The sequence below is a fragment of the Panthera onca genome, chromosome X (assembly GCF_046562875.1).
Source record: "Panthera onca isolate mPanOnc1 chromosome X, mPanOnc1 haplotype 2, whole genome shotgun sequence".
NCBI classification, from domain to species: Eukaryota; Metazoa; Chordata; class Mammalia; order Carnivora; family Felidae; genus Panthera; species Panthera onca.
The window spans coordinates 107,849,195-107,875,743 of record NC_138357.1 but is presented as its reverse complement, the minus strand read 5'-3'; the positions used below and the strand labels follow the sequence as shown (position 1 = coordinate 107,875,743).

General features: G+C 39.3%; 1 protein-coding gene across 2 annotated transcripts in view; it reads left to right on the top strand.

The window, feature by feature from the left end:
- The window catches only part of LOC145714374 (melanoma-associated antigen B18-like), a 140,669-nt gene extending 115,012 nt beyond the window's left edge, over window positions 1-25,657 (top strand). Inside the window, exons 1-3 of one of the 2 annotated variants that reach the window (XM_081793879.1) lie at window positions 23,330-23,430; window positions 23,839-24,966; window positions 25,077-25,657. In XM_081793879.1, coding sequence (XP_081650005.1) covers window positions 23,884-24,945 — 1,062 coding nt within the window. In that variant the 5' untranslated portion in view covers window positions 23,330-23,430; window positions 23,839-23,883 and the 3' untranslated portion in view covers window positions 24,946-24,966; window positions 25,077-25,657. Of the gene's footprint in view, window positions 1-23,329; window positions 23,431-23,838; window positions 24,967-25,076 lie in introns of those variants that run through there. The other variant, XM_081793880.1, reaches the window with a different exon arrangement.
- The last annotated feature ends 892 nt before the right edge of the window (window positions 25,658-26,549 follow it).

Here is a 26,549-nt window from a genome sequence, read left to right as displayed (position 1 = left end):
GGTCTCCCGAGTGTTAGCTCTGCTCCCCTCCTTTTCCATGAGTTAGGTATTTCTAATATGTACTGCTCTAGCCCTCTGTAAGAAAAAAAAAAAAAAAAAAAAAAAAAAAAAAAAAACCATCAGAGAGCACTCTCCGCACCCATTCTTCCTTTGGTTTACTTGCTGTTCCCCATGGAGAGATTATAAGCAACCTGAGAAGTGGAAGAGTGTCTCCCATTTCTAGATCTTCAGCACTGTGCAGAATGCCTGGCAGCTTGGACAGCTCACTATGTACTCGATGACCGGATGGTGAAGTAGATGAACTATAACTAGACGCTAGTGGAAGATGCAGTGGGCAGGCAAGCCTACAGGGAATGGAAGGCTTGACCTGAAACCACCAAATAAGTTGACATTGACTTAGCGGAGAGGCATGCAGAGGAAACAACTCGAGAACAGGCACAGAGGCGGGAGTCAGCGTGTTGTGCCTCCAGGGTGAGGAGGCAGGAATATGTGGAGCTGAGAGATTATGTTGGAAAGTAGGAAATTTCATAGGAGTGGTTATATTTAAGGCCTTACATAGAAAAGAGAGCTCTTTGTTTTGGGCGTACTATGCAAAAGGGGAGCTATGCCTGTTAGAATCCAAATGCCAGAGGAGGTAGTAGTCTTTTCACTGAATTTGCTAAGGCTTGCTGCTCTTGTCGTTTGTTTGTTTCTTTATTTTTACTGACAGTGTGTGCTGCTGTAATTTCTTTTGATCTTGTTCCGTGTGACGTAACTAATATGGCTCGTTTGGACAGAACTGTTAGGAACATTAATTAAAATTATTCCATTATACAAGCATTTAAAGCCAGAGAAAAACTTTGGTAATTGGAAAACCTTGGAAGACGTGACCTTCAAACCATTCTTTATGCTTTAGCGTCACATAAAGATACTAAATGAGAAAAACAAGAACTATTGTTATATTAATGCCAAATAATATCTATTTCAGTTAAAGGGCAACTATTATTTGAATGACTAAATGTGATGTGTTGCAGAAGAAAAATAGCCTTTCTTTCAAAGAAGTTTAGGGTTTTTTCCCTTTAAGATACTAAATGAAAATCTTGGTTATCAACTAAAATACGGGAGAGGAAAGGCTCTTTAAAATGCCTTTTAAACACTTTCTAGCATTAGAGAGTGTATTTAGTGAGGAAAAAAAAAGAGCAACCTTTTACTTAGCTGTCAGATTTTTAGAACCATGACTTAGAAACCTGAAGCTTCAAGGGCACCTGGGTGGCTCAGTCAGTTAAGCGTCTGACATCGGCTCAGGTCACAATCACACGATTTGTGAGTTCAAGCCCCACGTCATCCGGCTCTGTGCTGACAGCTCTCAGGGAGCTCTGATCTCCCTGTCTCTCTGCCCCTCCCCCACTTGAACTCCGTCTCTCTCAAAAATAAATAAATGTTAAAAAAATTTAAAAAAGAAGAAACCTGAAGCTTCCACTTTTATCTTGTGAATGAAGTTGGCAACTTGATACAAGAGGAAAAACTGATTGCATTCTAAAAAGCCTGGAATTTTAATCACATGTACTTGCTTTGATCACATAATTTCCCATTAAATGAAATTGATATTAAAAAAGTTTTCAAGATGATTTTAGTGTGCCTTTTATGTCAAAGTTTGGGGCCATATTAAAATTATCGAGGACTCATCCCCAAGTGCTCTGTCGTACATGCTAGTGTATGATCAAAGAGGCCTGACAAGCAAGTAAACTTAGAAATTTGAAAAGGCCATGAAGAGGCCTGAATTTCAGAAGTATCGTCCAAGGAAAGTTTTTTTTTTTTTTTTATACAAATTATCTTAAATTACTGTTTCTTCTCCCAAGAGCAGAAACTATGACTAAGAGAGCAGAATACCAGAGGTATCATGACTCTGACATCTTGGGAAGGAGACAGCAGTGGTGGATTCAGCCATCAGGCAGGCAAGGTATTCTTCCTTCAGTATTTCATTCATGAGACAATTAAGAGTACTCCTGGCTTGCTTTGATGGAAAGATAAAGTCACACAAAAACTTCTGCAGAGGGGCGCCGGGGTGGCTCACTTGGTTAAGTGTGCGACTTTGGCTCAGGTCATGATCTCATGGTTTATAGGTTCAAGCCCCGCATCAGCCTTTCTACACACAGCCAGCTTGGGATCCCTTGTCCCCTCCCTCTCTCTGCCCCTCCCCCTCCCGAGTGTACTTGCAGTCTCTCTCTCAAAAATAAATAAACATTAAAAAAAAACTTCTGCAGATAGGTTTTCTCCCAAAGGAGACCTAGGCAACTATAGCGGGTCTCCCATGGAGTCTCGGAACACATTTTTGCCCAAATATGCCTGTATTCAGGACAGCCGGGGCTTTGTACCTGCTGAAATTGCCAGCTTTACCAAAACAGGATAGTCCCAAGTTTCCCTGTGTTTCTCTATCTTCTGCTATGAAATAAACCACTTAGTTGCTTAAAACAAGAGCAATGTATTGTTTCTTAGAATTCTCTAGGTCACGAATTGAGGCAGGGCTTGGCTGGGCAGATTATCTGCTCTACGTAACAATGGCGGTAGTTACACTCAGCTGCATTTGGCTGGTGGCTGAGCTAGTCTAGGAGATAGAAAACTTCACTCATGTGTCTGGTACCTCAGTGCTCTTCTACATGGCCCCTCTTTTTTCATCCTCCAGTTGTATGGCATAATCTTCCCTTACATCATGAAGGCTGGCTTCCTGTCCAGAGAAAGCAGAAGATGCTTCTTCAGAGTTAGGCCCAGGACTCACACAGTGTCCAATCTGCTATATATATCCTGTTGGTCAAAGTAATCACCAAGCTGGCTCAGATTCAAGAAGAGAGGAAACTGACTCCATCTCCTCATGATGTGCATTCAAAAAGGGAAAGAATTGATGGTGGTCACCTTTGGAGACCAAACACTGTGTCTCTAAGTGGGTTACTTAGAGTCCCAGACTGGCCTTCCTTCTGTCCCCATAGTAGCTCTGGTGACCTCAAGCACATCTTCTGGCAATGTGGTACAAGCAAATCTAGGGCAGTGTGGGAATTTAGAGTTGAACAGATCTAGAATAGAATCATGGTTCTACCTCTTCTCAATTAGGTAATGCAATGTAATGAAAGCCCACTTGAGCAATGTGTTCTACATCTATGAAATTGGGATAATATTATTACCTTGGATAGTTACGGGAATTAGAGACTTACATGAAGAGATTTGCATATATCAGGTGCTGAAGAATGTCTGTTGTTGTTGTCGTTATTATTTTTATTATTAGGTGAGTGTTGGAGAATAGCTTTCTAGCATACTTCTTCCTAAAATCCTTTCTATTCAGAAAGCAAATTGAAAGACTAGAAGGAGATTGTGATGCTTTTCTGAGACACTCAACTGTGAGACGCTCTGGCCTTCTCTTGTCAGGAGCCTCTTAAGTGGGAAGAAATCTTAGAGAATTAAGGATAAACCACACATTCAGAATTTTAGGCTGATCTTGAAAGAGGTGAAGATTGCTGATCTTCACCCCATTTCAACATATGAACGGGATAAGCCCCAGAGAGGAAAGATGTAGGACAATATATTACAGACCTCCTATCATGTGCTTTGGTTACATAACTCAAATATACAATAGTAATATAATTATATAAAGCAGACTTCCCTTATTGAAATACAATATATGATATAAACATATGACATGTATACTCTTGTCTAATTTCTTACATATGTATGCACATACATATGCTAAAAGAGATTCATTCTGTTAATTTTCCCAAAGACAATAATTTCTTATTTTTTGTTATGAATGAACATTCTACACAAGTAGCCCATCCTTGGGTCAGGACCAGCTTCATGGGCACAGTACCTGTGCAGTTGAGCAGGTGCCCACACGTAGAAGGCTTCATGCTTGTTTTAACACCCTTCTCTTACCATCTTGATATCCTTAGTAATATTTGAATGAGGGACCCTGCGTTTTTATTTTTCACTGAGGCTGGCAAATTACTTAGCCAGTCCTGACTTCAGTATACTGTTAGCTATGAAATCATATAATTCTGATTAGAATTAATTTAATTTTTAATATGTTTATTTGTATGTGCATGTTAGTAAGTAGATACATGCATAAAATATTCATAGATAAAATGTCCATCATTCAACAAATAATTATTGAGGGTTAACTTGGTATGTATGTGAAGAATATATTACTTCATTATTTATCATTTTATTATTTTATATATTATTATGAGGAAGAGAGAAAGATCAAGAAGTTTTGTGATTCCTGAGACAGATGTTCCAAAGAATGTTACCTGGAAGCTCTTTATTAACTATTCAGAGGAGGGCCAGTGACAGATAGATGCCTTCTCCCCACGTGTCAACCCAGAGGTGTCTCTAGTGGCCCGCTCAGTTCTCTTGCGGTCACTCAGCCAAGAGTAATAATTTTACTGTCACAAGCATCATTTTAATTATGCAGAATAAAGTGACTCAACTGCCAAAAGTAATGTTTATGACAAAAAACAAGAGTTATTTTTTCTCTCTTTACAAATACAATGAAGTATGATAACAGTATATTCAGCTTGAGGAATGACAGAATTCTCTCTCTCTCTCTCTCTCTCTCTCTCTCTCTTTTTCTGTATGTGGTTTTAGAATTCCTTTGGCTATGAATTAGAGTAATTACTTTATGTAGAAACAGTTTGATAAAAAACATCAGATGATTTCCAGAAACTTTGATATTTTGAAACTTAAAGAGAGAAAATAGAAGCCAGTAGTCCAATTAAGTAAGTCATTAAAGGCTGTGATAGTGAGGGAGGTCTTAGGGCCTCCAATGGTTTTGAAAATATAAAGTAGTAAATCACATTTCATTTTATCCTCACAGAAGGCATCATGATGGCTCAGCCTCCATCACAGAGGTGGGATTACCAAATGTTTGCTTCTTAGTAATGACAGTCCTGATAAGAAAATTGGCAATCTTCAGCTTATTCAAAAATCCCAAGTTTTTATTAAGCCCAGTCAACAAATCGGCAGTTTGAATTCTATTTTTGAATCTCCCTGACAAATCCCTAATTAAAAATACAATAATTTTCAGTATCACACTAAGGCAGTGGATTACAGTTTGTGCTTTCTTATTTCTAAATGTTAATATGAAATTCCAGCATCTAGAGAGTCCTCCCCACCTTTTATAAATGTTGATAAAGAATTTCAGAAAAACTAAGAATATAAGCAAAACCTCTGTATATATGTGAGATCTTTGATGACAAAGGCCTATGGTATACACATACACACAAGTTTTTGTGTTGTTTATGAACAAAAAAAAAAGTCTTAAAGAACTGCTGATGTTAAAACACTTCTAGCTACTTTACCATTTTCTTGGTGTGACAAATAGAAAACAGGTTGTGTCCTCGGGAATCCATAATAAAATCTCAAAGGCACATTGCATTTTGATTAAGGTATGGATGGTAGATTAGAATCCTGTCGAGCAAATAAATGTTCACTTCCCACCTCCCCTGCCCCCTACCTAGATGGGAAGAGTATATATCCATGATCCACTCATGTTGACTTTGGCCGTGTAACTTGCCTCTGCCAATGGGATGTTAGCGGCATGACATAAACTGAGACTTGAAATGTGGCTTATGTGACTCTGGGCTCGAGCTCATTCTCTTCCTCCTGTACCACTGCCATGAGAAGAGGTCACCGATAGCCCCTAGTTCAAAGAGGATGGAGAGACACATGTAGCCGACTTGGTTCCCAGCTTCAGCTTGGAGCTGAGCCCAAAGTCCGCCAAGATCACAAAACATCAGCCGACCTGAAGAAGCATGAGAGAGAAATAAATTCTTGCTATATGCATTGAATTTGAGTTTTTTCCTTTTATACAACACAACTGTGACAATAGGAACCTGATTCAACCCACTATTCAAAGAAATACACAGGCATTTTTAAGCTCTTCCGGGGCAAACTCTGGTTCAGTGCCTACCCAGGCAAGGTACATTAGATTCATTGCTAGAATTGTTAAACGGAGACACCAAACAATATGAAATTAGTTGAGAATAACATTCTCTACAAAAATTATTTATGCAAAATTACTGTTTATTTTAAAATACACATAAATTTCAGTTATCTTCTATAATCAACAATATGTTCATACTGACATTCACCAAATATTTTTTAATGACTGTTATGCATTGCTAGGCACATGTGAGGATCATATAGATTCCTAACCAGATGTGCACGAGGAGTGGTCGAGAGTTCAATAAGCCAGAAAAAAAGATCTATCTAGGAACTTTCTGACACGTTCTCCCCCTTACCTTCATCTCATGTTGTTTTCATTTGGCGTCTAACCTCTTTCCTGCTGACTTGGCTATTTTCAGAAGTCTTAATACTATTACTGTTTACTGCATTTCTCTACCTCTTTTAAAAAAAATATTTATTTATTTTGAGAGAAAGTGAGGGAGGGGCAGAGAGGGAAAGTGAATCCCAAGCAGGCTCTGCACTGTCAGCACAGAGCCTGATGCAGGGCTCGAACTCACAAACTGTGAGATCATGACCTGAGCTGACATCTCGTCAGATGCTTAACTGACTGAGCCACCCAGGTGCCCCTCTACATCTTTGTAATGAATTTTTCTTTTTACAGCATTTTAACTAAAGCGTCACCAAGAAGAAAATTCTAACCTACCTTTCTAATTTAGGGCAATTTGGTTCTTGGAAATAGGAGAAGAGAATGGTAAAATACTCAAATTTTTACCACTATGCTCTGTAGAATGTATATTCTATCAGCTTCAAATCACTTAGCTTCACTGTGCCTCATTTTCCTTTCTCATCTGTTAGATGGGGAAAAGAATAATGTATACTCATACTCCTCAGCACTGACATGATCTCATGAAGTGTGTGAAAACGCTTAAGTAGTGTAAGCCATTTCTTTCTATTTATTTAGAGCCAGTTTTCAGCCATACAAGTTTTCTTCTTATAAAAACAAACTTGCCTTTCACACAATAACGTATCTCTTGTACAGCATCTCCCACTAAATAAAAATGCATTTCTTTTTTACAACAGCAAGGAAACAGTTTTGTATGGAAAAACTTTTTTCTAAAATTCTAGCATCGCTATTACGGATTTACTTGTGTGTGAGTTTATTGCTACACAATAAACTCCAAATGGCTCAAAATAGATCTTGTCAATGAATAGATTGCTCTTATGACTGATATGTTCACACTACAGTTTTGTTTCATGAGATATGCATGTTGGTTTGTTTTATTTGGTTTTTTTCTTTCTTATTTCTCCATGATGTCTTTGTTTGAAGTTGATGTGTCTGATTCAACTATAGCTTGGGCATTCCCAAGTGACTTTTCTTGGTGTTTGTCTTTGGGTTCTTTATCCAGTCATCAGTCGAATAACCAGAAAAAGAAAGGAAAGAAAAACGTTTCATTCAAATAGTAAATGATTTGGCTTAGTAGATGTATAAAAAGGAATTGTTGGCTGAAACCGTTATTGAAATTTTTAAATATAATTTCTGTATTATATACTTCTCTGTATATATTTAGTTATCTATATATCCTATACCTCACTGCTATGAATATTTCAGAGCTTTCTTTTTTTCATTTTTTAATGTTTGTTTAGTTTTGAGAGAGAGAGGAAAAAAGCATGAGTGAGGGAGAGACAGAGAGGGAGAAAAGATCCAAAGTGGGTTCTGTACCGACAGCAGAGAGCCCAGTGCAGGACTCAAACTCACAAACTGTGAGATCATGACCTGAGCCAGAGTCAAAGTCAGATGCCTAACCAACTGAGCCACCCAGGCATCCCTCAGAGCTCTCTTACTCTTTAAATTCGTCTACACTTTTAAAAAGGTCAAATCATGAAAATGGAGTTTCAAAAAACTCTCCAGTTGCTAACATAAAACTCACATTGAAAGACCTAGATTAAAACTAAAGTTTAATAGGAAATACTTATCTTGATTTAAAAGCCCAATGTCCTTTTAATGACTAATTTTCTTCAAATGACAACAAGTGTACACAGCCCTCCCTAGTTACCACAACATTAAATGTATGTGCAGTAGAACCAGAAATAAGTCTGGAGAGATTTTCCTAAGTATTGGAAAGGCATGACTCTCATAAGCAGTGAAGAAGTTAATCACTTGAAAGCTTGTTGATTTGTTCAGACAAAATAAATTTTTATTTTTATTTTATTTTACTTTATTTTAATTTTGGAGAGAGAGTGTGAATGGGAGAGAATGGCAGAGGGAGACAGAGAGAGAGAGAGAGAGAGAGAGAGAGAGAGAGGGAGAGGGAGAGAGACGCAGAGAGAATGCATGCGCACAGAACCTGATGCAGGTCTCGATTCCACAACCCTGGAATCATGACCTGAGCCGAAATCAAGAGTCAGATGTTCAGTCGACTGAGCCACCCAGGCTGCCTGAAAATAAATTTTTAAATATCATACTCATCCTAATGCTGAGCCTGGTCTCTTACATTATACATAATAGGATTGCAGCAGTGCCCATAAACCATGTACCACTGAAAATAGAAAAGGACCTCCCTAATGCAAATACCAAATATTACACATTAATCACATTATGCTTTGCCATCAATTTTGCATTTACATATAAGTACAATGCACATAGCCATTTTCTTTTGAATGAATTTTAGGTGCATTTAAAAAATACATTATGCTTATGGACCCTGACATTTTTAAAAGCTGTTCAAGTTGAAATCAAATTAGAACAAACCAGTTGATACTCATTTTAATCGGAACACAAATGGCTCAATGTAGGAGAAGCCAGTATTGAGTTGTTCTGCTTTGTCACTGTAATGTGCATTAAATGTGCTGTCCTTCACACAGCAACACAATGCTACCATTAACAGAACATCTGCTTTGTGCTGTTTTTCAAATGTGACAGTGAGGTTTTTCTGAAGCACATACACCATAGAACTTAATTTCACCCAGTTCTCTAGATACCTTAACTAGAGGTACTGGGTATATAAGTTAAACTCTTCACAGAATGTATTTATTCATTACTTTATTATGCTTGTAGTTTCACAATATTCTGAGTGAATTAATGTATTCATTACCACCAAATGAGAACTTACTATCCCTGCTAATTAAGAGTAAAAATGTTTATTGGGTATTCATAGGAAGGGTAAGCTCCGGTACCAAAATGGTAACAATTTTTATGTATATTAAATAGAATTATGGGTGCTTAAATTCTTTTCTAGATACTCTAAGTCTTCTCTAATGGGTAAACTTCTCTACCCATTCTTTAAACGCTGGCTTGCCTTCATATTTCTTATCTCACCCTGTACTCTTTTCCTTCTCATTCATGTTCATTGCTTCCATTTTCAAACACCTGCTCGTGACTTCAGATGTGCATCTCAAGGCCAGACCTCTCCTCTAACATTCAACTTCACATATTTCTGCTTACCTGATATCTTGCCTTGAATATTTACCAAAGGTGCTTCAAACAGAACCTTTTTAAAATTGAACTCGAATTCATACTTTGAAATTACATACATTCTTATTCCAAGTTTTGGTAAATTGTACACTGGTAGAATCCCCAATCTCATCAGGTGACGCAAGTGTGCACACACGTGCACCTGCCAGGGATAGAAGCAGGCATTTTTGACACCATTTTCTCCTATACCATCCATCTGCAAACTGGCACGTAAGTCCTGCAAATTCTGTTCATATGTGGCCTTCTCATCTAGGCACAGTTCTCCATCTCCAGTGTCACAATCTTGCAATACTGTACAAGTATCCAGAATTCTTTCTCCTACATGTTTATTTAAAGTTTATTTGAGAGGGAGGGAGGGGGGGGGGAGAGAGAGAGAGAGAGAGAGAGAGAGAGAGAGAGAGAGAGAGAATATGAATGAGAATGAATCCCAAGCAGCCTCCAGGCTGTCAGCAGGTGCCTGACAATGGGGCTCGAACTCATGAACCATGAGATCATGACCTGAGCCGAAGTCAAGAGTCAGAGGCTTAAGTGAGTGAGCCACCCAGGTGCCCCTTCCTACATGTTTTTGTTTATTTGGTTTGTTTTGTTTTTGTCTTGTTTCTGTTAATCTGTTTTCTACATCGCAGCCACATCGATCTTTAGAAAAAGCATATCTGATCAGGTCATGCCCCCGCTTTAATACCTTCAATGGTTTTATTGTCACCTGACAAAAAACCTAGACTCCTTACTGCTCTTGCCTTTGATTTCCACACTCCAACCAAAGTGGTCTTCTTCCAGTCTGTTACGAGTGCAGCAAGCTTATTGTTCAATCAGACCCTTGAACAGGCAGGTCCCTTATGGAACAGTCTTCAAAACTTACTCCACTTTTGTTATTCTAACTCACATTTATCCTTTTCCTAGACAAAATAGTAATTCTTCAGGACAGGCTTCCCAAACTTATTGAATCAAATAATATCTTACTATTTTTATCTCCCGGTCCTTTACTTTCATAACCTTGAACAGTTTGTAATGACGCGCTCTCTCGCTCTCTCTCTCTCTCTCTCTCTACTGGATTTATACTTGTCTCTGCCACTAAATGATAAGCTTCGTGAAGGCAAAGTCTGCCCATATTTTGTTCATCATTTTCAGCTCCCAGCACAACCCATAGCCTAATTCTTTACAATAAATAACTGTTGAATTAAGGATTGTGATATTTTATATTCAGAAAATATTAAAATGGGGATGAAATATATGAAGTCTGGTTGGTACTCAAAGTGCATAGAATCAGATCATATTCATTTGCTATAAGAATGCATAAATCTGACTTTGAGATTCCACTTCTGATTTGAGTAAAAAAGCAACTAATTACCTATCTGATAAAAACAACATAGTTTCTCCTAAATAAGACAGCTAAGCTAAAAGCATATTTCCTCAGGGTCTTTTCAACTGCATGCTCAAGGTAGTCCTGTCGTGAAAAATGTCCTTATAATAAATATCACATTAATTGTTTTCTTATAACGACTGTAAGCCTACTTTAGAGTTGAGACCACTTTTTTAACCCTCATTTTGATTATCAGAATTTTGAATGTTACAAAGAGAAAACAAAATAAAAGGTAAAAAGAGAAAAGTATTGGATAAGGTTGATTACATACAGCACACGAAACTGAAGAAGGTAGCTTATCCACTATCAGGGAGTCTTTGCCTCTTCTGACCAGAAAAGGAACTCTTTTGACAACCCTCTCTGTCTCTCATTCATTCTAAACCTTTGCTCTTTTTATGACTTTGGTCAAGTTCCTCACTATAGTAAACAGGAACTAAATACACAAATGAAAGGGTTTGTTTGTTTGTTTGTTTTTTTTTAATCTTGCAAGCTTCCCTGTCTTCGCCTGTATAATCTTATTACTAAAACCAACACCACAGGCTATGTACGATGATGCACAGAGCACACTTCCTTGCATGTCGAGGTTCCTCAGTAAATAAGTAGTTCTGATTACTTTCATTTAAAAATATTTGTCTTGCTTCCCTACACTTGCCCCTCATATCTCTGTGACTCAATAGTAGACAGATGCTTTAGAGAATGGGTGGGGACACCTCTGTACCCCATCCCATAACTCAGTGACACCTTAGATGTAAAAAGTAGTCTGGGAAACTAAGCTATTTACATTTTTCCAGTCACAACCACTTCTTTCTTAGGACACATCTCATTTGTCTGGTGGTAATTGGTCATTTGTTTTTCCATCTCTTCTTCCCTGACCCCTGAGTGTATGTGCATGCACTGAGAGCCTTAGTTCTAACATGTCGCTAAGAGTGAAAATACAAAGAAAACAAATGAAAAACAAACCCCAACCTCTTAACCCATCAGATTTTAAATGCTCTAGATACCCTGGTATCCATTCAGAACTTTCAAACAGTATTTTCTTTGCAGGTAAAAATACACTCTTTTGACATACAACCAGAATAACCAAATAACCAAACTTTTATCTTTGCTTGGCAGGCATTCTTGTTTTCCTTAATTTCAAAAAGATATTTCCAATAATCCTTCTTTTAAAGATAAAATATACAGGCTTGTAGTGTTTAAACGAGCTGAACTTACATCTTTGGTAGGCATCCTTTTTTTTTTTCCTCCTTAAATCCCTATAATTTTCCATTATCAGCCAAGGAACATTTTAGCAACTACCTGGTCAGAACTTTGATGGTGATGATGATGATGATGATGATGATGATGATGATGATGATGTTGTTATTTCTTTGGTAAATTACTCCTTTCCACGTGAATTAATGGCATTTCACTTTGAAATTCCTTCTATAGTACTTATGTACTTTCTGTAAATTGTAAATTTCTTTTCCCTGGGGCAATGGGGTGGCTCATTCAGTTAAGTGTCCAACTCTTAATTTGGGCTCAGGTCATATCATGGTTATGAAATTGAGCTTCTAGTCGGGCTCTGCACTGGGTATGGAGCCTGATTAAGAGTCTCTCTTTCCCTCTCTGCCCCTCCCCCACTCACATTCCCTCATGAATGAATAAATGAATACATAAACATATAAATAAAAATACATATAAATCCATAAATAAATAAAGTCATTTTCCCTTTGTAGTAAGCACCAGACACTGACAGTAAATACTTAAAACAGGCTAGTCCACTAACCTCTCAGAATAGATTCTGAAGCCTTAACAGACAAGGGTATGGTCATGTTGAGAGACATGATGAAGGTGAACTGTCATCAAAGCCCAGGTGTCCCTGTTCCAGTTAGTTTTCCATGCATCACTCCTCATTTTGTTATATGACTGCTGCTATACCTTTGAATAGTAGGATGGAAGGGTAATTTATTGCTTCTTACATTTAAAGTTACTGTGATGGAGTGAAGAATGAATGAGTTGTAAACCTTGTGGATTTGCACTTAGTGCACTGAAGACACACAAGAGGGCTTATTCATTACTGCATACTCCATTATTGGCATGGTGCTTAGCCTTATACATATTTGTTAAATAAATGACAAGCAGAAAGAGGGTAGCTGCTGAGTTGATAACACATGAGGACATTAATGATGAAACAACAGACAGCTTAAGTTCAGTGTCTGAATGCAGCCTTTCACTTTGGGAATTAGAAGCCTCAATTTTGGCTATTGTGCCACATATCCCATTTAAGCAGTTGCCTGATGGATGCTAACAGCCATCAGGCACCATTGTTCCAAAGAAAGTAAAAAAACAAAACAAAACAAACTATAGCATTAGAGACTCGAAAACCTTTTGTTCTAAATTTAGTACAGTATATGCAACTTGGGACTTCCAGCTACTGTTATGGTCAGAAATTCTATAATCATTAATTGTTCTGGGTGTGACAGGCAGAATTTTATGATTACCCCCAATAGTTCACACTCCTATATAATTTCCTTTGAATATGATTGGATGTCACTCCCATGATTAAGTTATGTCACATGGCACAGTTGACTTTAAGAAAGGAAGATTATTCTTGGTGGACCAAACCTAATTAGGTGAGCCCTCAAAAGGAGCAAGATTCCTTCTTCCTGGGGAAAGGGGTTCAAGTGCTGGGGATTCTACATAAGGGAGATTCTCTACTGATGGCTTTGAAAATGGAGAGATACCTAAGACCCATGGGCAATGAATGCAGTCGACTTCTAGGAGCTAAGAGTGGCCCCTGACAGCAGGCAAAGAAACAGAGACCCCAGCCTATAGTGACAGATTAACGCGGTTCTGCCAACAACCTGAATCTTGAAAATGGATCCTTCCCAAGAGATCTCCTGATAAGAATGCAGCCCAGCCAAGACACTTTGAGAGTGAGGATCTGAGCAGAGAACACAAATGAGCTGCACCTACACTATTGACCCATAGATCTGTGACCTAATAGATGGGCGTTATTTTAAGCCACTGACTTTGACATAGTTCGTTATGCAGCAATGAAAAACTAAGGTACTGCATATCTCAAAGGACTGATCAATACTGATTTTTAAGACTTTCTCAAAGTTTGAATCCAATAAATATTTCTAAACAACTAGTCAGTTGTAAAACTTAGAAAGTATTTTCTTATATATACTTTTATTTCATCATTCCACCAACTCAGTAAAAAGAATATCCTTCTCCACTGTATATTTCTTTTAACATAATCTCATATAGAGTAATTTTATAGCTCAAGATCACAAAGGCAGACTATGGAATAATGCCTAGAATTTAAAGGCGAAGTAGGTGAGGAGTTAAGATGGCAGAGAAATAGGGGGATCAGATTTCCCTGGTCCCTCAAACACAAATGTATTGAGGTCAGATCACTTGGAACACCCAGGAAATCAATCTGCAGAGTGGCAGAAGGATCTCCACAGGTGGAGGGAGAAAGCTTGGTGGGATCGATGGTTGGTTCAACGAACAAATCAAAGCACACCTGGTTGAAAGTCCAAATGCTCCACCACTACAAGCAAGGAGGAGCTCTGCAGAGGAATGACCAGTGGGATAGAGTGGCCAAAACACAACAACAGAGTACACACAACATACTCCAAAAACACTTTCTGAAGTGCCAGGTCTTGGAGAGTCTATGACCCCTTTTTAATATAGTAGTACTGGCAGGTGCAGGACATATAAAAGCTATTAAAACATGTAAGAGAAACCTAGCCAAAATAACAAAATAGAAGAATCCTCAAAAGAAAATTCAAGAAGAAATGACAGCCAAAGAATTGCTCAAAACAGATAAAACAATATATCTGAACAAGATAGAATAACAGTCATAAAACTAATACCTGGGCTTGAAAACATACAAGACAGCAGAGAATCTATTGCTACAGAGATCAAAGACCCAAGAAATAGTCACAGTAAATTAAGAAATGCTATAAATGAGATGCAAAATAAACTAGATACAGTCACAGCAAGGATGGAAGAAGCAGAAGAGAGAATAGGTGAAACAGAAGATAAAATTATGGAAAGTGATGAAACTGATAAAAAAAGAGGGAAAGGAAATTACTAGATCATAAGAAGAGAATTAGCTAAGTGACTGCATAATATGAAACAATATCCATATCATAGGAGTTCCAGAAGAACAGGAGAAAAGGTCAGAAGGTTTATTTGAACAAATTATAACTGAGAACTACCCTCATGTGGGGAAGGAAACGGGCATCCAAGTCCCAGAGGCACAGAGAACTCCCTTCAAAATCAACAAAAATAGGTCAACACCATGACATATCATAGTGAAACTGGCTAAATACAAAGGTGAAGAGAGAATTCTGAAAGTAGCTAGGGACAAAGGGGTCTTAACCTACAAGGGTAGACACATAAGGGTAGTAGCATACCTGTCCACTGAAACTTGGCAGGCCAGAAGGGAGTGGCAGGAAATATTCAATATGCTAAATAGGAAAAATAGGCAAACAAGAATATTTTATCCACCAAGGCTGTCATTTAGAATAGAAGGAGAGATAAAGGCTTTTCCAGACAAACAAAACCTAAAGGAGTTTATGACCACTAAACCAGCCCTGAAGGAGATTCTAAGGGGGGCTTTGTGAGTGGAAAGCAGTAAAGACTACAAAAGACCAGAGACATCACCACAAACGTGAAACCTACATATAACACGATGGTAATAAATCCAAATCTTTCAATAATCACTCTGAATGTAAACAGACTAAATGGCCCAATCAAAAGACATAGGGTACCAGAATGGATAAACAAACAAGATCCATCTGTATTCTGCCTACAAGAGACTCATTTTAGACCCAAGGACATCTGCAGACTGAAAGTTAGGGGGTGGAGAACCATCCATCATGTTACTGGATGGCAAAAGAAAGCCAGAGTAGGTATACTTACATCAGACAAACTAGATTTTATAACAAAGACTGTAACAAGATGAAGAAGGGCATTATATAATAATTAAGGGGTCTATCCATCAAGAAGAGCTAACAATTGTAGGGGCGCCTGAGTGGCTCAGTTGGGTAAGTGTCCAAGTTTAGCTCAGGTCATGATCTGACAGTTCTTGGGTATGAGCCCCATGTAGGGCTCTGTGCTGATAGTTCTGAGCCTGGAGCCTGCTTCAAATTCTATGTTGCCCTGTGTCTCTGCCCCTCTCCTGCTCCACTCTGTCTCTCTCTCAAAAATAAATAAACATTTTTTAGAAGGTTAAAAAAATAATAAATAAAAAGAAGAGCTAACAATTGTAAATGTTTATGCCTCCAAAGTGAAAGCACCCAAATATATAAATCAATTAATCACAAACATAAACAAATGTATAGATAATAATACCATGATTGTAGGGGACTTTAATATTCCACTTACAGCATGGGCAGATCACCCAGGCAGAAAATCCATAAGAAAACAACAGCTCTAAATGATATATTGGACCAGGTGGACTTAACAGATATAATCAGAACTTTTCATACTAAAGCAGCAGAATACACATTCTTCTCGAGTACACATGGAACATTCTCCAAAATGGATCACATAATGGGTTACAAAACAAGTATAAAAAGTATAAAAAGATTCAGATTATACCATGCATATTTTCAGATGACAACACTAAGAAACTTGAAATCAACCACAAGAAAAAATTTGGAAAGCCCCCAAATACACGGAGTTTAAAGAACATCCTATTAAAGAATGAATGGTTCAACCAGGAAATTAAAGAACAAATTAAAAAATATATGGAAGCAAAGAAAAATGAAAACATGACAGTCCAAATCCTTTGGGATGCAGCAAAGGCAGGCCGAAGAGGAGAATACATTGCAATTCGTCCCTATGTCAAGCAAGAAAGGTCTCAAATATACAACCGAACTTTACACCTAAAGGAGCTAGAAAGGCAGTAGCAAAGAAAGCCCAAAGCCAGCAGAAGAAGAGAAATAAACAAGATTAGAGCAGAAATAAACAATATAGAATCCAGAAAACCAGTAGAACAGATCAGTGAATCCAAGAGCTGTTTTTTTAAACAATAAAATTGATGAACCCCTAGCTAGACTTCTCAAAAAGAAAAGAGAGAGGATCCAAATACATAAAATCACAAATTAAAGAGGAGAGATCACAACCAACACCAAAGAAATACAAACAATTATTAGAGAATACTATGAAAAACTACATGCCAACAAACTGGACAACCTGGAAGAAATGGAAAAATTACTGTACACTCACACACTACCAAAACTCAAGCGGGAAGAAATACAAAATTTGGACAGACACATAACCAGCAAAAAATTGAATTCATTATCAAAAATCTCCCAATAAATAAGAGTCCTGGGCCAGATGGCTTCCCAGGGGAATTCTACCATATATTTAAAGCAGAGTTAACACCTATTCTTCTCAAACTGTTGCAAAAAATAGAAACAGAAGGAAAGCTTCCAGACTCATTCCATGAAGCCAGCAGTACCTTGATTTCAAAACCAGACAAAGATGGCAGTAAAATGGGGAATTACAGGCCAATATCCATGATGAACATGGATGAAAAAATTCTCAACAAGATACTAGCAAATGGAATTCAACAGTACATTAAAAGAATTATTCGCCATGATCAAGTGGGATTCATTCCTAGGCTGCAGGGATGGTTTAGTATTCAAAAATCAATCAGTGTGATACATCACATTAATAGAAGAAAGGATAAGAACCATATGATCCTGTCCATAGATGCAGAAAAAGCATTTGACAAAATATAGCATCATTTCTAAATAAAAATCCTCAAGAAAGTCAGGCTAGGGGCGCCTGGGTGGCGCAGTCGGTTAAGCGTCCGACTTCAGCCAGGTCACGATCTCGCGGTCCGTGAGTTCGAGTCCCGCGTCAGGCTCTGGGCTGATGGCTCAGAGCCTGGAGCCTGTTTCCGATTCTGTGTCTCCCTCTCTCTCTGCCCCTCCCCCGTTCATGCTCTGTCTCTCTCTGTCCCAAAAATAAATAAAAAAAAAAAAAAAAAAAAAAAACAAAACGAAAAAAAAAAAAAAAAAGAAAGTCAGGCTAGACAGAACATACCTTAACATCATAAAAGCCATATATGAAAAGCCCACAGCTAACATCATCCTCAGTGGGGAAAAACTGAGAGTTTTCCCCATGAGATCAAGAACACATCAAGGATGTCTACTCTCACCACTGTTGTTTAACATGGTGTTGGAAGTCCTAGCCTCAGCAGTCAGAAAACAAAGTGAAATAAAAGGCATCCAAAATGGCAAAAGAATAAGTCAGACTTCACCGTTCACAGATGACATCATACTCTACATGGAAGATCTGGAAGACTCCACCAAAAAACTGCTAGAGCTGATACAGGAATTCAGCAAAGTCATAGGATATAAAATCAATGTACAGAAATCAGTTGCATTTCTATACACCAATAAGGAAGCAACAGAAAGAGATAACAGAGAATTGATCCCATTTACAATTGCATCAAAAACCATAAGATACCTAGTAATAAACCTAACCAAAGAGGTAAAAGATCTGTATGCTGAGAACTATAGAAAGCTTAATGAAAGAAATTGCAGAAGACACAAAGGAATGGAAAAACATTGCATGCTCATGGATTGGAAGAACAAATATTGTTAAAATGTCGATACTACCCCCAAAAATCGACACATTCAGTGGAATCCCAATCAAAATAGCATCAGCATTCTTCACAGAGATAGAATAAACAATCCTAAAATTTGCGTGGAACCATAAAAGAGCACGAATAGCCAAAGTAATGTTGAAAAAGAAAACCAAAGCTGGAGGCATCACAATCCCAGACTTTAACCTGTATTACAAAGCTGTAATCATTGAGGCAGTATGGTATTGGCACAAAACCAGACCCATAGGTCAATGGAATAGAACAGAGAACCCAGAAATGGCCCCACAAATGTATGGCCAACTAATCTTCAACACAGCAGGAAAGAGTATCCAACGGAGAAGACAGTCTCTTTAGCAAATGGTGCTGGGAGAACTGGACAGCCACATGAAAAAGAATGAAACTGGACCACTTTCCTACACCATACACAAAAATAAATTAAAAATGGATGAAAGACCTAAATGTGAGACAGGAAACCATCAAAATCCTAGAGGAGAAAGCAAGTAGCAACCTCTTTGACCTTGGCCACGGCAACTTCTTACTGGACATGTCTCTGAAGGCAAGGGAAATAAAAGCAAACATGAACTATTGGGACCTCCCCAAGATAAAAAGCTTCTGCACAGCAAAGGAAACAGTCAACAAAACTAAAAGGCAACCAACGGAATGGGAGAAAGTATTTGCAAAAGAAATATCAGATAAAGGGTTAGTGTCCACAATGTATAAAGAACTTCCCAACCTCTGCACCTGAAAAACAAATAATCTAGTGTAGAAATGGACAGAAGACATGAACACTTTTCCAAAGAAGACATTCAGATGGCAAACAGACACATGAAAAGATGCTCAACATTGCTCACCATCAGGGAAATACAAATCAAAACCACAGTGAGATACCACCTCACACCAGTTAGAGTAGCTAAAAACTAAGAACTCAAGCAACAACAGATGTTGGTGAGGATGTGGAGAAAGGGGAACCATCTTGCACTGTTGGTGGGAATGCAAACTTGTACAGCCCTCTGGAAAACAGTATGTAGGTTCCTCAAAAAATTAAAAATAGAATTACCCTACGACCCAGCAATTGCACTACTAGGAATTTTTCCAAAGGATACTGGAATGCTGATTCGAAGGGGCACATGCACCCCAATGTTTATAGCAGCTCTATCAACCATAGTCAAATAATGGAAAGAGTCCATCAACTGATGAATGGATTAAGAAGATGTGATATACACACACACCACATCTTCATACATATATATGTATATATGGGTATACACACAAACACACACACACACCACATCTTCATACGTATATATGTATATATGTATACCCATATATACCCATGTACATATGTACATATGTATACCCATGTATGAAGATGTGGTGTGTGTGTGTGTTTGTGTGTATACCACACATACACACATACAATGGAATACTACTCAGCAATGAAAGAATGAAATCTTGCCATTTGCTACAATGTGGATGGAACTGGAGGGTATTGTGCTAACCTAAATAAGTCAGTCAGAGAAACACAGATATCACATGGTTTCATTCAAATGTGGAATTTGAGAAACTTAACAGATGATCATCAGGGAAGGGAAGGAAAAATAAATAAAAACAGAGGGAAGTAAACCATAAGAGACTCTTAAATACAGAAACCAAACTGAGGGTTGATGGGGGTGCAGAATATGGGTGATGGGAATTGAGGAGGGCACTCGTTGTGATGAGCACTGGGTGTTGTGTGTAAGTGATGAATCACTGGATTCTATTCCTGAAGCCAAGACTACACTGTATGTTATCTAATGTGAATTAAAAAAAGAAAAGAAAAAATAAAATTAAATAAATACATAAATAAATAAATAAATAAATAAAAACAAGGCAAAGTATAATTAAATATTAATGCTCTTAGTGTGTGAGGCCAGGATCAGTATTAAACACTGAAGACTTACCAGCACTGGGGCTAGGTTAAGGCAAGTGAGGCATTTACCCTGAGCTCAAAATTTAAGCTCTGGGGTAGACCAAATTAGAATTAGTCTAAGCAGCCAACCTGGTAAAATCTTTGGAGAAGGGTATGTGCTGACTTGATCAGAGGCGCAAAAGAAAAGAATCTCATGGTGAAAATCTCGTAGTTTGGATGACTACGAAAACTCTAAGACTCATACAAGTAAAACTCCTTGCGGTGAAGGTTCCAAGACTTGGGATCCTTTTCAGATGAGGATCTACAAGTGAGTCATTGATTTGCACAGTCCTTCTGAGATTGTTAAACAGATTACTTCCACCAGCATTCAGCCAGGAGTTGAGGTTGAAGTCACCATTGCAGATGATTAAATCAACCTTTTTAATAAATTATTAGTTGTTAAAAAGAAAAAAAAAAAGTAAACTGGCACACTGACAGATTAGCTACATAGAAAGAACACAGAAAGTATATTCCTGCAAAGAAAACTAGCTTTGAATAAATTACAGTAAAATTTTCTGTTTTCTAAAATTAGAACTATCTGTAGGCACAAGTATTATGTCATGTGACAAAGACTAGGGCCTGAACATGGATTATTCCAGTGCTACTCATTAATAATTATTAACTGATTAATTATTCAGCCGTTATTAACTGATGGAGTTCTCAAGCAAGATTTTTTTGTTATTTAAAATGACAAAAAATTACAATTCTGAGCTAAAGAGTTTACTGGAATTAAACAAAGAGATCTAGCTTTCTTTATCCATATATCTGTCTCGCTAGGCAGTAAAACGGGCCAACTATAAAGGCTTGCCTCAAGAAAACAAAATGGAAGATAACAGAAGGTTCTACCTTTAGGTATATTTCAGCTTATCTCAGAAGAAATGACAGAATTCAAGAATTACAATTCAGCAGCCCCTAATGGATTAATGGATGACACTGACCATCCTCAGTGACTGCCAACAACACTACAAAGGAAACAACAGATGTTACGTGCCTCCTAATGGAATTAACACATTGTCACTTCAGGAGTGATTTTGCCAACAGAGACAAATCAATAAACCTTAATCTGAACAAGCTTCTCATTATAACTATTGAACATTATTGATGCTGACTGTCAAGTATATTGAGTTATTTTATCCTTTGTAATGTTGTATGTGATTGGCAATTTCTATTATAAATATCATTTCTTTACATTTGAAAACCCAAGTAAAATGAAACAATTTTTAGCAAAATATAAATCACTAAATAGGTCCATAAAGAAATAGAAAACTTTCATTGAACAATACAACCTGAAATTGTAGTCCTGATACATTTTCAGGGCAAATTTTGCTCTCAAAATGTACCATGACCAGCCAGGTTGAAAGGTCATTACACCAAATGATGAAGGAAAAGCTAATCACCACATTAGGTAAGCTCTTACAAGCCATACAAGAAGATGGGAAATTACTCAACCACTTTAACAGGCTAACTGTCCTTGATACAAAGACTAGATGAGTATGCCCCAAGGCGGGTGGGGGGGGGGGGGGAGGGAAACTCGAGTGAAGCTCACTCATATACATATTCTAAATAAATTCATAGCATATCCAATGCAGCAGCAAATTAAATGAAATAGGCTGTGTCCAAGGAATGCAAAGATCATATCACATTGAAAAAAACCTGTGAATTGGAATTCACTATGTTAACAGAAAAGAGAAAGCATTTTATCCTGTTCTGAAAGTAAAAAACCTTTGATAAAAATTCAACCCTAGTTCATGCTAGTAACTTTTAGCAAACATGTTAGAATGGAATTTCCATATTGTAAAATCAACAGCACATATATGTAAAGGATGAAATGTTCAAACATTCCCAGTATGGTCAGGACAAGACAGAGAGGATTGGTACCATTTCTACTATTCAAGTTGAGACTCTATTGCATAGCTAATATATAGCCATATGTAGCAATACCAAAATAAGTTATGGATTATGAAAAGAGATTATCAGATATCTTAATTAAAAACTCCAAAGAAATTGGCTGTCCAATATTTAAATGTATAAGGAACTTTAGGAAGCTGATATAGATCACTACAGCAAAATCAGAAGTCGGGGTGCCTGGGTGGCTCGGTCAGTTAAGCATCCAACTCTTGACTTTGGCTCAGGTCATGATCCGAAAGTTTGTGGGTTTGAGTCCCCCATTTGGCTGTGCACTGAAAGAGTGGAGCCTACTTGGGATTCTCTTGCTCTCCCTCACCCTGCCCCCCCCCTTTCTCAAATAAATAAACTTAAAAAAATAAGTCTAGCCACACAAAATAAATAACAGGTTATGTAATGGAAAATATACCATTCAAAAGAGTAGCAATATCCAAAATATACCTAAAAAAAAAAGAACTAGGAAATATATACGTGATCTTTATGGAAGCAAATATAAAAAAATTTATTAACAGACTTAGGTAAAAGAAGTCTCAAATAGAGCAATATACCATGCTTATTTATGGTGAACAGAATATCCTACAGATGTCAGTTCTTTTTACAGATTTCTGCCTTATAGATTTCTGCTGGCCTCCAGTTAGCAGAAGAGAGGTATCCCAGCACCAACAAGGAATCAAGGTATGACAGTGAGGAATGAGGGGAGAACCTACCAGAAAAGAAGGGGCAACAAAGAGGTTCCCCTCACACAACCTCCTCCACACCCCCCTTCAACCCACCCTCTACCTCCTCCCCACACCCCCCCACCTCCTGCTGTCATTCTAGGAAGGTCCCTATGACAACTGCTAGGCTCTGCTCCTGCCTTACTTGTTACTGGGGGTTTCTGATGGAAATGAAAGGCTTGGTCTGAGGTGGGCTTACTAAATTCACCAGAGGGAGAAGTCCCGGCCCCTCCCTGTCAGAAGTCAGGAAAGACCCATGTCTGAGTTCAGCATAATTCCCTTGACACCAGAACTCAGGGAAGGCCCCCAACCCAGAAACCTACCCGGGCTTTTATGCTAGGGAGCCCCATGTGGGCGTGGCCGGAAGTGCTCACCCTGACTTCCGCTACACCCCGCTGCTATGGAACTTGAGGCCTAGTCTGAGCGGTGTGGTCTCACGGGTGGCCGAGGGAGGAGGCCCACGACCTGGCAGGTGTTGAGGTGAGTAACTTGTTGGAACTGAAGGGTTGCACTCCTTTCAGACCCTAGGTGCCCCAAAGAGGGCCCCGTTCTCCTCTGGTATGCCCCACCCCCACTGCCACCAACTCGTGGCACAAGCTGTTAAGACTAATGCCCTCTTACTTTCACGTTGGGAACGGTTGGGATGGGAGGACTATTCTTGAAGGGGCCACAGAGAAACAAAGGACCGGTCAGGAGCCAAGTTTAGTATTCTGAATTAGAACTGAGGTTACAAGACCCCGAGGAAGAGTGGAGATCCAGAGTCCTGCCCGCCCGTGTTTTGTGGGTTCCTAAAACAGTACCCACAAAACAGTAAGCGGAGGCAGCTTACCTCGGAGAGCAGGTAGAATATCCCTACCAATGCACTCCATCTCTTCCTCCATATTCTAGGGTGCCCTCTTCATTAGCCTGCTTGCACTCCCGCCTGCTATCACCATGCCTAGAGGTCAGAAGAGTAAGCTCCGTGCCCGTGAGAGACGCCGCCAGGCCCGTGGTGAGACCCAGGGGCTGGAGGGCCCTGAGACTACTGCAGAAGCACCAGCAGGCGCAGCAGCCGTAGCAGCAGGAGAGTCCCCCTCCCCTGCCTGCCCTCTCTCTGGGGATAGAGCTCAGACTTTGTCTGCCGCTGCGACATCCAGCAGTCCTCAGGCAGCCAAGGGGCGCTCCTCTCCCGCCAGTGCTGGTGCAGCTGTTTCATGCGCCAATTCAGATGAAAGTGCCAAAAGCCAAGATGAGGGAAGCCAACAATCCTCTAAGGGCACTGAGTTCTCACGCAGAGATCCATTAAACAAGAAGGTAGTGTTGTTGGTACAGTTCCTGCTGCAGAAGTATCAAAAGAAAGAGCCAGTTACGAGGGCAGACATGCTAAAGTATGTCATCAAAAAGTACAAGTATCATTTCAGTGAGATCCTCAAGAGGGCCTCTGAGCACATGGAGCTGGCCTTTGGTATTGATGTGAAGGAAGTGGATCCCATCCGGCACTGCTATGCCCTCCTCAGCAAACTAGACCTCAGCGTCGATGGCACGATGCGTGAAGAAGAGAACACGCCCAAGACCGGCATCCTGATGATCGTGCTGGGGGTAATCTTCACGAAAGGCAACTGCGCCCGGGAGGAGGAGGTCTGGGAAGTCCTGAATCTGATGGGCATATATTCGGATAAGAAGCACTTCATCTATGGGGAGCCAAAGAAGATCATCACTGAAGATTTGGTGCAGCTCAAGTACCTGGAGTACCGGCAGGTGCCCAACAGCGACCCTCCGCGCTATGAGTTCCTGTGGGGCCCCAGAGCCCACGCCGAGACCAGCAAGATGAGAGTCCTGGAGTTTCTAGCCAAAGTTCACGATACCGTCCCCAGTGCTTTCCCAGCCTGGTATGAAGAGGCTTTGAGAGATGAGGAAGAGCGAGCCCGAGCCCGAGCCGCAGCCAGGGCTCGTATCACTGCCATGGCCAGTGCACGTGCCAGGGCCATGGCCTCCAGCTCATCCCACACAAAGTGAAGTCTCAGGCTGGTCCAAAAGGTATGTCACCATTCTAACAGTGGAGGGGCAGGGTGGGGCCGGAGAAGTGTGTATCATCTGTGTTCCTGTTGTGTATTGGTAACTTGGAATTTCACCTTCTTTTTTTTCAGGTTGTATTTCATATGTTGAAGTTTGAAGCAGTTCGTTTTCTTTGTGGAAAAAAGCAGTCAACGTTCTAAATAGTGGATGGCAGTGGCCAGGGTAGGTCTGGAAGGAACACAGTGAATATCATCTTGGTGTTCTTGTTCTATATGGTAAACTTAAGAGTCCTTTATTTTTTTTTTCTTTCTTTTTTTTCCTCTTTCTTTCACTCTTTTTTTCTTTTTATTTCAAGTGTTATTTCTTTAATAGAAAGTTTACATTATTTTCAAATCTAAATTAATGATTTTGGTTGCATATTTGTTGCGGTTTAATAGGCTTCAGGGAAGGAGTTTTATTATTTAGTAAAACACATTGGGAAACCTTTCACGCTTACCAAAAAAGAACGGTAAAAGATGGTATTGTCACAGGCATTTCCTTGGAAATGCAAAACACTTTAGCAGTAAAATTACTAGGATCAAAAAATGGAGAGGATAGGAGTGAAAGCCATTTGTTCTTGGTTTTCCGCATACATTTTAGTCTCTTGTTCTGTAAGAATACAAGATGGCGTGCTTGGATTTGCTTATTAAAGAATGTAGGAGAAATAAAACGTTGAAACACTAGAATTCATGCTTGCTGGCTCATTTATTTTCCAAATACTAATTAAGCGTCTGGTCTTTGAAAGTCACAGTGCTAGAAATGGGGAAGCTGGGATATAGATATAACACTCCTGTCCTTAGAATGTGACAGTCCAGGAACAGTAATCGCATATGGAGGATGGTGAAAGACCCTCTAAGGCCTAAAGGACCACTAAGAAGGAGGAAAGAGGTTAAGAGGCAGGGAGGGGTTGGGAGAGGTGGGATGGGGAGGGTGTCTAGCTAAGAGCAGTAAGACACACATTCCCTGAGGAAAGGCAGTTTGGGGCTTTAGGAAACTACAAGTTCCTTGGTGGGCCAGGCTGTTAATTTAAGCTGCCTGGTGGGCCACGGGAGGCTGTGGGGCTGGTGAGCGGGGGGCCAGCCAGACAGATGGTTTCTCGGTGTTGAAGGACAAAACCCAGGAATGCAAAGCTGCTGTTGAGTTACTTTGGTATCATCAGTATCCCGGAGGAAAACCTCCTTCATGGGCAGAAATGGAAGGTAGCCGGTGTTCTTCCTCATGGGCAGTTGGACACACAGCACAATCTCATTGTCTTAGGCACAGCATCTCCAGGGAATATCTAATAAGGGTGGTATTACTCCGAGGTGGGATGTTGAGAACTTACTATGTTGTCTGTCTCTGCTCTGAACTGGGTGGGGAACCAGGTCCAAACGCATTTAAATGGCCTTTTAATTGGATTATCAGGAGTGTGATTTTTGCCAATTCTAAGGGAGGATTAGATTTTTGGTGGTGGTGTAATGAATGAAAATAGGGGTCTTTTGGATGGAAAGGCCCCTGGGTGCGAAGGCGTTGGTCCTTGACACATTCTAGGACATCTAAGTCGCATCTGGCTGGGGGAGACTCTT